Here is an 11466-nt window from a genome sequence, read left to right on the forward strand (position 1 = left end):
ATCGCCCTCGCTCTCACAATCGCCCTCGCTCTCACAATCGCCCTCGCTCTCACAATCGCCCTCGCTCTCACAATCGCCCTCGCTCTCACAATCGCCCCTCGCTCTCACAATCGCCCTCGCTCTCACAATCGCCCTCGCTCTCACAATCGCCCTCGCTCTCACAATCGCCCTCGCTCTCACAATCGCCCTCGCTCTCACAATCGCCCTCGCTCTCACAATCGCCCTCGCTCTCACAATCGCCCTCGCTCTCACAATCGCCCTCGCTCTCACAATCGCCCTCGCTCTCACAATCGCCCTCGCTCTCACAATCGCCCTCGCTCTCACAATCGCCCTCGCTCTCACAATCGCCCTCGCTCTCACAATCGCCCTCGCTCTCACAATCGCCCTCGCTCTCACAATCGCCCTCGCTCTCACAATCGCCCTCGCTCTCACAATCGCCCTCGCTCTCACAATCGCCCTCGCTCTCACAATCGCCCTCGCTCTCACAATCGCCCTCGCTCTCACAATCGCCCTCCCTCTCACAATCGCCCTCCCTCTCACAATCGCCCTCCCTCTCACAATCGCCCTCGCTCTCACAATCGCCCTCCCTCTCACAATCGCCCTCCCTCTCACAATCGCCCTCCCTCTCACAATCGCCCTCCCTCTCACAATCGCCCTCCCTCTCACAATCGCCCTCCCTCTCACAATCGCCCTCCCTCTCACAATCGCCCTCCCTCTCACAATCGCCCTCCCTCTCACAATCGCCCTCCCTCTCACAATCGCCCTCCCTCTCACAATCGCCCTCCCTCTCACAATCGCCCTCCCTCTCACAATCGCCCTCCCTCTCACAATCGCCCTCACTCTCACGATCGCCCTCACTCTCACGATCGCCCTCACTCTCACGATCGCCCTCACTCTCACGATCGCCCTCACTCTCACGATCGCCCTCACTCTCACGATCGCCCTCACTCTCACGATCGCCCTCACTCTCACGATCGCCCTCACTCTCACGATCGCCCTCACTCTCACGATCGCCCTCACTCTCACGATCGCCCTCACTCTCACAATCGCCCTCACTCTCACAATCGCCCTCACTCTCACAATCGCCCTCACTCTCACAATCGCCCTCACTCTCACAATCGCCCTCACTCTCACAATCGCCCTCACTCTCACAATCGCCCTCACTCTCACAATCGCCCTCACTCTCACAATCGCCCTCACTCTCACAATCGCCCTCACTCTCACAATCGCCCTCACTCTCACAATCGCCCTCACTCTCACAATCGCCCTCACTCTCACAATCGCCCTCACTCTCACAATCGCACTCTCTCACAATCGCACTCTCTCACAATCGCACTCACTCTCACAATCGCACTCACTCTCACTATCGCACTCACTCTCACTATCGCACTCACTCTCACTATCGCACTCACTCTCACTATCGCACTCACTCTCACTATCGCACTCACTCTCACTCTCGCACTCACTCTCACTCTCACACTCACTCTCACTCTCACACTCACACTCACTCTCACTCTCACTCTCACACTCCTTCCCAGATGACGTTACCATTAACCCATTCGCAACGGCAAAAATTAACAAAAAATTGGGAAAATACCGTGCTTATTTTTAATATTTTTTGTGAAATGTCTCTATACATAGATGGCTCTGTCTTACCTGATTTTCATTATAAACATTATAATTACTATAGCTTATAAACAATTAAACAAGTAAACTCACAGTGGGCATGTCACGGATACGTGACATGCCCGTCGCGAATGGGTTACGTCATGAAAAATTCTGGCTGTGTGAAGGGAATGATTCGCCATGAAAGCAAAAATCTCTTTGAGGGTGAAGAACCTTATTTGGTATTTAGGAAGGGGCTTTTGCATTATTTCCATTGATAAAAGAGCTATGACTGGAAGAGAGTCGACTCCAGGGAGGACACTAGTTCCATGCTCAGGATCCTATTCCTGGCAGCCATGACCAGTGGCTCACATTGTATTACAGAAAATTGAATATTACAAAAATAATGTCAAAAATGACATCAGTAACAAAATATCACTTATTGTTATTATTCTTCCACTGAGTTATGGACTCACGGATGTGGAGTCTGTGCAAGGAAAACAGCCTATTACCATCTGGATAAAGCAAATCAAATGATAAATATTGACACTGGAACAGGGGGGGAACTTATACAGAAAAAGAGAAAATAACATTGCAAAGGGGAGGCACAGAGTCTTGTGGCCTGTCCACTCTGACAGCTGTGTACCTGTCAGAGTGGCCAATTAAGTAAGCTTAATGCCTGTATTTTGGCCCTTGTGATGCCAGTGAAGTATCTGGTTGACTTAGGCATTTTATCATTTGTAACCATACAATGTCTTTATATTTGTAATTTAGTATGTGATTATTTATCCAGTCAAGGCATTATAAGATCATATTAATGCAGTGAACAATATAATTATCCATAACTCTACTACAAAGTTAATGCTTAACCCTCCACAACTGCTTGTGGTCTTCTATACCTTGACAGCCCAACTTTCTCTTTTTGCTATTATAGATTATTTTCACAAGGGAAAATATTTTGAGTTATCTTAATAATTTTTAATTTGAACATCTGAGAATTCTATTAATACCTCTAGCCTGTTGTGGATGGTTTAACATTACAAAACTTCCCTTCATACAGATAAACATCAGAAACTAACTCTACATGCTTAGTTGCTATTGTCACAATGCCATACAACAAATGACAAATGACAAATCACAGAGTTCATTCTGACAAATGCGGCACATTTATGACTGAGAATGAATAATCCCTCAATGCAGGGTATGTATCTAAAGTCTCAAGATTTTTATAATTTTGATAAATACTATTAAAATGTTATTTACTGCATTTTTTATATTAATTTGTTCCCTTTTACATCTTGTCCCATTTGTCATGATAAACTCTTGTCTTGTAGATTTTTATTCACATTCCTGATCTCATTAAAATTGTCTATCTATTATATCAGCTGACTTTGCAATTCCAAGATCAGAGAAAAAATACATTTTACATAACTAGTACAGTCTATGTCACAATTTTCAAGAATCAGATATCTGGAACTGCAAATGTAAACAACTTTGTACTTAAGATTAAATGTTATAAAAAAAATTGTTATGTAAATAATATTACAATCTTTAAACAGACTGCTGGTTACAGTTTTCAATTTAATATAGTAAGGGGCTTTCTGTTGACATATGAAATAAATTGAGAGTTTTATTTCTATTTTTATTGTGTATATTTATCTACCTCCAACTACTGCCTGCTGTCACATGCCGGTGACTAATGTCTGGAAGACAGTGATACCTGAAAGGCAAACCACCCTTAAAACATATGCAGTTTGACAAACGTTTCCCCTGCAGCTTGATAAACAAAACCTCCTGTGGCCCACATAATGCTTGTGTAGAATGCCTTGTAAAATTAAATGTCTGTCTGTGAGCTTATTTCTGTTACAACCAGCGGTTAGGGGAAATTCAAATGCAGCATTTCAACAGCTGATGTAGAAGAGGCCTTAGCTTAGGAGTCATGTAAGATTAATTTTCGCATACCCATAATTGTCTCTTTCAATATATTAAATATGAAAGTTAGAATTTGGTAACTGATGTACAAGGATGGAAGTTTAGGTATCAGCATATGATTTGGAACCATGCTGTGTTTACTTGTTTCCTAAAAGATATATGTCTAATTACCATCTACCATTCTCACAAATAATTTAAAAATATGTTGTAGTTTCCAAGTTTGCACAACAGTAATATTCCATAAAAGAACTGCATACTTTAAGCCTCATACACAACTTATCTCAATATCTTTTGAGACAACTAGGCCTACTGTACTTACAGAAAATTCAGAAATCTAGTTTATTGCTATAGATTTATGTGATTTTTTCTGACAACACAATGTCTTCCATTTCAGGAAATAATAATACTATAGTGATTATCCAGACTGTGATGCCTTGGTGTTCACTCTTCCATATGCACGCAATGTGCTTAGAAATAAGAACTGAAAAACACAAGATTTTCTAAGTAAATCTATGTCAAGTATGTCTATGTCTTTGAAAAATATAATCTGTGTAAATGAACATCAATTAAACTGAGTCAAAAACTAAATCATAACAATGAAACAAATCGTACAATGAAGCTAGTTACATACAACTTAATTTATATATTGGGCTGTTGGGAATTAAAACGTTCTACAGCCAACATAATCACCCGTGCAAAAGGAATGTGATCATCTGCTAACTTCAAAAATCTTGTTCACCACGATCCTCCTAGCCCTGTAAAAAACTGGCAGCTTTTTCCTTATTATCCCCTATGATCCGGATGAAGTGACCATCACACCATGAAAATATCTAACTTCATGTGAAAATGCCATCATGGGAATATCTGGCCAAGAATTTCAGCTGAAGGCCAGGGTGAAGAATACAACTCACCACAAATGCTCCTCTCCCTGTGAAAATAATACAATGTTCCTAACCTTTCTTCTTATAAATGGCATCTAGTCTGTGTAAAGTAGAAATTCTGGCACACTATGCCATATTTTATCCAGCTAAATCTCTTGGTATGCCATTGTCTTCATATTATTTATATATCTATTTATTTATAAATATACACAGGTTTATGATAATTTATCATTATTTCCATACACACACACAACGGGCACTTTCAATAGCCTTTGAAACTTTACACAAAAAAATCTCTATGTATTGAATATATGACAGTAAAACAAGGCTTTAGAAATTGAAAGTAATTGTCGAGACTGAATCAACAAAATATACACATTGTCATGGACAGGACAATCGGTTTGGGAGACAAACAGTTCTGGTACAAGTTTTATGAAAAGAGTGCGGTTGGGCATGAATAGCTTTGCCTGTGAGGTCAGTCAGGGTAGATTGTGAATGCAATTGGGACTCAAATGTAACTGTGACTAGGCATGAACGATCAGAATGACTGCAAAAGGAAATTTTGCCTACTTGTTTTCGGAGACATTGTTGGAAGAAAAAGGTATTGTCAGAGTAGGGGGCTGTAGGGTGAATCACAAAGAATTGATCCCACTTGGATAGACCAAAAAAGAGTACCCATCAAAAGGTTTGCAGGGGTGGAAGCAGTAGAAGGAAGAGGGCAAGAGGAAGATGGGATGGTGTGGAGAGTAGTACTGTAGGGAGGACACTAAGGATGAATAGTAGTAATAGTAGTAATTCATTATGAACAGAAGACAAAGTATTAGATAGAGTGGAGAATGTTGGGAGAGTAAAGGGGTGTATTCTGAATGTGGAGTAATGAACTGGGTGGATGATTTGGAATGCATAGAGTTGACAGTAAACACTAAGGAGGGGGTATTAGTATCAGTGGTCGGAGCCACGGACAAAGAGGGGGCAGAGAAATCAAAATTAAATGCAACTATTAACCCCTTAATGATGGGTGAAGAAAATTTTTAAAAACCTCTACACTCTGAAGATCAATGGCAACGTGCTGACTTTGAGTGTGGGAGTTCGGTGCATCAAGCCAAATCATTGGCTCGTAGCGCTTTGGCGTGTCACCGCAGCGTCCAGCCGCACGCCACAAGCCAGCCATTCGCATCATTTCAGCACAGTTCTCACAACTTAAGAGGTGAAACAGAAAAAGGAGATGAAGAGAAGGAAAAGGAAATGGGGAGAGGAAAAACCATGCAAAATTATTTGAAGTGAGGGTTGAGATCCAACATAGGGGTGATCCCCCACCTTGGACCTCAGTGTCTGTCTCCTAGGCCCCCCACAACAACGAGCAAGGAATAGGGGGTGGGGGGACTACAATAAGCAAAATGAAAACTACACTCACTGATACATGAACTAATTTGAGTAAGCAAAAAAGATCAGAAATTAAGAAAACGGGTCACTGCAGAGAGGGTAAGTCCACAGCAATCAGGTGTGGGTCTGGAGGCAGGCCCAATAGGGAAATACAGCAGTCAGATGGGAGTCTGAGGGTGAATCCCCTGGGTTAGGATGATTTTTGCTCTTAGGGTGATGTCTATGGATTTTCCGGGGGTGGCTGGAATAATGGGGGCCTAGTCTCAGAGGGGCCTAGTCTCAGAGGGGCCTAGACTCAGAGGGGCCTAGTCTCAGAGGGGCCTAGTCTCAGAGGGGCCTAGTCTCAGAGGGGCCTAGTCTCAGAGGGGCCTAGTCTCAGAGGGGCCTAGTCTCAGAGGGGCCTAGTCTCAGAGGGGCCTAGTCTCAGAGGGGCCTAGTCTCAGAGGGGCCTAGTCTCAGAGGGGCCTAGTCTCAGAGGGGCCTAGTCTCAGAGGGGCCTAGTCTCAGAGGGGCCTAGTCACTTCATGAATAAGACCAATACTTTCTTCTACATCATTTGCAATAGAAAATAAGAAGAAGGAATAATAATTGCAAGATTGGATAGCTGTGTGAAACTTACCAACTTTTTAAAGTAACTCTTATAAGCATTTTCACTTATAGATCCCCACCCCTAAATACCAGTTCCCCACAGGATACCTTACTGTTGGTTGTTGTTTGGCTTAGGTAGCTTAGTGTAATAAATTTTTGTCCCTAAAAATTGTAGGGGACAGGAGAAAAAATAAATAAATACACAAAAGGATAATTTTTTTTACAGTAAAAATGCATTCACCAGAGACTAAGTTCCCAAATCCACACCAAAATTTAATTCAACGATCAAAGTTGCCATGACTGGGCTCTTTGGGCCCTGGCCATAGGGAGGATTGATGGGGGCTCTTCCCCCCAACACTCCCAAGCACTCTTCATTTTCGTAAGTATAGCAAGATAAGAGCTGAAATGTAGGAGCACCAAGTGGACGTAAGGTATGAGTGGCACTTTCCACAATATTTTTCCTTTATTTGTAGAATTTGTAGTGTCTGCAGATTATTTCTTGTACCAACAAATGTCACATTTTTATATGAATATCAGTTTTAATTCGCTCTAGCTTAGTGCATCTACAGAGTAAAGGTTGACCCCTATGATGAGACACTCATGTCAAGGAAAAATTGGCCAGAGGGGTGAGTGACAAACATTCCATCATGGGAAAATTTGGCCATGGGCTGGGGCAATGCAAACTTGATGTCGTAAGCATTTCAGCTGAAGGCCTGGGTGATGGGAATAACTCGCCACAAGTCACAAGTGCACAAACCCCTTGGAGGGTGATTTGACTCATTTGGTGTTTTGGAAAGGGCGTCTGCATTATTTCCATTGATAAAAGAGTGTGAAATGTACTGTCCGTGAGCCATGACTGGAAGAGTGCTGGCTCCTGGGTCGACTCTAGTTCCATGCTTAGGATCTAATTCCTATTCAGTTTTCTCTAAAAACTGAACATTATGAAATAATAATAATAATAATAATAATAATAATAATAATCATAATAATAATAATAATAATAATAATAATAATAATATTAATAATAATAATAACAATAATAATAACAATGACACAAATGATAAAATTTTGCTTACTGTTATTATTCTTGCACTGAGCTATGGATATATGTTACTATAACAACTGTCCTGAGATAGGGAAAATCTAAGGATACTGCCAAAAAGATAGGTAAAAACTACACTCACTGATATATAACATGTTCTGTGAAGGCAAAAATTAATGACAGAAATGAAGAAAATGTGTTGTGAAAAATGCAATGTGGAACCCCATGCACTTCTAGTGATTAAGTCCAGCCCTTTTCACCTCACAATGAACAACTTAGCTGCGCAGCAAGCTAATATAAACTGTTTGGCACGTGTAGCTCGTGACATCACAGCCAATCACTGGCAGTCTCTTAGAAATACACTATACTTTTAATGTATTTCTGTATCTTGATTTACATAATATTATAAAGAAATATTTATTTAATAAATACTCATTTCTTATATATATGATGTGTTCTACACTACCATATACACCTTTTTTAAAATCAGAAGTGCTTGTTACATTCGCGCTTGTGCTTGTAGAGCCATCTAACAGCAAATCTGACAGGTGAATTTTGTTAGTGCTATTTCTTTCCTAACATTCTGGTAAAAATTATCTCTTACTGAAATGGTTTCGATCTCGGGGATAACACTAAATTCCATGAAAAACAAAAATCGTGTTCCAGCTGCAGAAATACACCAGAGGTTCATCACTTCCCTGCCTCTCTCACTTGAGCCATAAGGTAAACCCAATTTATAACTTAAAATGTATAGCTGGTGGGGATTGGGATGGGGTCCAGAGGCAAAGCCCCAAACAGGGAAACAGGTAATTGGAGCGGTCCAGAGGCTTTGCCCCCAGGTTAGGAAGGTTTTTGGTTCCCATGGCAATCTTTGTGGTAGTTTGTGCTTTAAGGATGGGGCTCACTAACAGAACATTGTGTCAAATCTTCTGTGGCCAAATCTTAGCTTGAATTTTTCTATTTTCCACTTTACTTTTATATGAAATGCAACTCTTGGGTTGGGTTGTTTATTTTTATAACTTCTTTTACACTTTATAATACCTATTATGAGTGAAATTAGCCATATCCCTCTCAGATCCCACAAGACTGTTGACTTGAGTTGGGGAAATAGTCTCTCACGGGTACCTAGGGAGATGATATGAAGTCTGTGCAAGGAAAATGGTTTATTACCGTATGGACAAAGCAAATCAAATGACAAATCTGAACATTAGAAAATGGCAAAAAAGCTAAAAATGCTTATGCAGAAAGAGAAAATAACATTGAAAGGGAGACAGAGCCTTGTCACCACACACGAATGTTTGCCTGCACTTGGCTTACAAGCCATGCACTGTTTACTTTATATTGTATTTGTTACCGAGATTGACGCAACCTCCAGAGAAGAAATCCCAAAACCATTGAAACATGCAAACCCAAAATACAAACCTAAGTTTTCCTACCTCTATTTATTCCCTAGACAAGGTGTAAAGGCACTATATGAACGCCTTAAACATATTTTATTTAGAAGCGTAAGCAACACAGATAATTCACACGGATACAAGTCTGGGTAAGGCTTAGTGGTAGGTCGTCAGCCCGGAGGGGGGGGCACGTGGCTGGAGCCAGCCTGACCCGACAAGCAGTCGGCAGGAACTCTCTGAAGTGATTCTGGCTGACCTGGGTCATCCTGAGCCTTAAGTACTGGTGGGTGGCGTGGGGCACGCCCTCTGGGGCCACCGGCTGGCTTGGCCCAGCTAGGGCACGCCACATTGGAGCTTGCCACGTGGGAGCTATTTATATATACTTATATTGGAGCTAGCCACGTGGGAGCTATTTATACATACTTATGAGGGGATAAACCCCCCTGTACCCTCCCTGATTAGCACTTTGTGCTAACTTATAGAAACTCGACATTAAGAACTCTGACTGTGTGAGGGTGTTATGGACTTGGTCTCTAAGCAGTGATGTGCAGCGGATATTTTCACCATTTCACAGTAAATATGAGGCCGCTGCAATTGTACCTGTGTTGTTTATTCCCCTACTTTTTATGCTCTATAAGATGGCAGAGTCTATTTCTCTCTATCCTTGTGCTTTGTTCTTGGTAACAATAATCCTTTATATTTTATACTAACTATATTAATAGCAACATATTAGTTCTTTTAACATTCTGGGCAACACTGAGTAATCCTCTGGAATAACACTGCATAAAGTTACTGAGAAATAAACAACTTATCATAGAAGTACTAAAAGGACACAAACATAAAAAACTGATCTCCATAATGGCACAATCAGACATGAGATTGGGTACCACCAACTGCTGTGGTAGAAGCAAGCAAACATACACCACTATGTTCTTGCAAAATTCAATTAAGACCTCACAAATGGGAACCAGACAATGTTCATTTTTTAACAATATTGTAGGAATATAACTTATGGGGATTTGATGTTTTACTGTGGCCAATAACCTTATACCACAAAAAATAATAATAATTAAGTTTAACGAAAATCAAAACAAAACACCAATGCAAGTCTCTAAAACGTCAAGAGAACTTTTGAACGTAAATTAGTAATGCAATTAACCGTAACCACCTCTTCGTTCCTGTCCTTCCTCCTCCCAAAGCAAAAGCCTGACTGCCTTAGGAGAGCTGGGACACCACCGCCCCAAGGGATAGGCCTAAACTAACGAAACAAATAACGGTACATAATTAAACAACTCTCACTCTTCGAACTCGCTACTTCCGTTCGTCCTCTTATAAAAACTTCCTCCCCTTATGTTACTTCCTCATACATTCACAATGAGCTCTCCAATACACCTAGAGCCTTTCGTCTACCAAAGAATACAAAAAGCGACCTACCTGGAGCAGCCAGGAGTAATATAAGACGATGTGGTCACGCGTCCGTCGCCTCGGCCTCCGCCACCGCGCTCATCCCTGGCAGGGAACCTTTCGCTCCCGGCGGAATCCTGCCTCGGGATGCTACGAAGCCCTTATTTGGGATCTAATGGACGCATTGCGTCTGTACGCCTTGGAGGGTTTGCTAAAAGATAATTTTTACAAACGAGTCACAAATTCTCAAAGGACAATTCGTTATAAAGCAAATAAGTCAATACTTTCCCAAATGACAGAGTTATTTTCGATTTCTAAGCGACCCAATGACAAACGTTCGGTCACGTGGCGTGACGCGGGCGCCGTCTGGCAATCGATTTGGGTATCTGTAATGAGTTGTTATGCTTTGCTAACATGAGTCTGCATATCTGAGCAGCCTGTTACTTTGCTTCGTGTTAGGCTGCTATGTAAGAGCTTGGAAATAATTCTTTATATAGACACGTACTGCATTTTTAGCGAAGTTTCGAACACGTGCTTAACATAATGCACAGTACAGTCAAATCCTTGGTTGCCAAGGACAGCAAACAGTAGCCAGACGTACACAACAATCATTTATAATAACTGAGTGTTCAAATGTCACACTCGCCCCCAATCGACCAGCGGAACCTATTACCACAACTTTCCGTTATGCCTGGGAAGGGAATTAATTCAGCCTAAAGGTACGGGACAAGGGTGGGATGAAGGGGCCCACTCCCAAGATATGTGCTGTGTCAGTGCATGTTTTTCTAGATGCCAGGAGCAGGTTAATTTGGCTGCATGTCGGTGGTTATTAGGAAATCATTACACATTACGACCCTGTGTAATTCGAATGCAGATCTCGAGCAAGGGATGGTCCGACCGTCAGAACCACCTGATGTTTGTTGCTGACAAACACACACACACACACACACACACACACACACACACACACACACACACACACACACACACACACACACACACACACACACACACACACACACACACACATACACACACACACACACACACACACACACACACACACACACACACACACACACACACACACACACACGTGTGTGTATGTGTATGTATATACATATATATATAATATATATATATGTATATATAAGCGATAAGAACATGGGTATGACGTAGGAAATACGTATTTTCTATGACTAATATGTTTTTCGACGCGTCAAGTTAAATTGCCTGA

General features: G+C 41.8%; 3 protein-coding genes across 3 annotated transcripts in view; all 3 read right to left on the reverse strand.

The window, feature by feature from the left end:
* The window catches only part of LOC125042095 (cysteine-rich, acidic integral membrane protein-like), a 6020-nt gene extending 4469 nt beyond the window's left edge, over window positions 1-1551 (reverse strand). Inside the window, exons 1-3 of the mRNA XM_047637562.1 lie at window positions 1509-1551; window positions 145-1305; window positions 1-101 (exon numbers count right to left, since the gene is read on the reverse strand). The exon at window positions 1-101 is cut by the window's left edge and continues 103 nt beyond it. Coding sequence (XP_047493518.1) covers window positions 1-101; window positions 145-1305; window positions 1509-1551 — 1305 coding nt within the window. The remainder of the gene's footprint in view (window positions 102-144; window positions 1306-1508) is intronic.
* LOC125041733 (ceramide synthase 6-like) overlaps window positions 1-10189 on the reverse strand; it is a 21278-nt gene extending 11089 nt beyond the window's left edge. Inside the window, exon 1 of the mRNA XM_047636981.1 lies at window positions 9994-10189. The gene's annotated coding sequence lies outside the window, so the exon portion shown is untranslated. The remainder of the gene's footprint in view (window positions 1-9993) is intronic.
* LOC125041730 (lysine-specific demethylase 8-like) overlaps window positions 1-11134 on the reverse strand; it is an 84375-nt gene extending 73241 nt beyond the window's left edge. Inside the window, exon 1 of the mRNA XM_047636975.1 lies at window positions 10260-11134. The gene's annotated coding sequence lies outside the window, so the exon portion shown is untranslated. The remainder of the gene's footprint in view (window positions 1-10259) is intronic.
* Between the last annotated feature and the right edge of the window lie 332 nt (window positions 11135-11466).

The sequence above is a fragment of the Penaeus chinensis genome, chromosome 31 (genome assembly GCF_019202785.1).
Source record: "Penaeus chinensis breed Huanghai No. 1 chromosome 31, ASM1920278v2, whole genome shotgun sequence".
Taxonomy (NCBI): domain Eukaryota; kingdom Metazoa; phylum Arthropoda; class Malacostraca; order Decapoda; family Penaeidae; genus Penaeus; species Penaeus chinensis.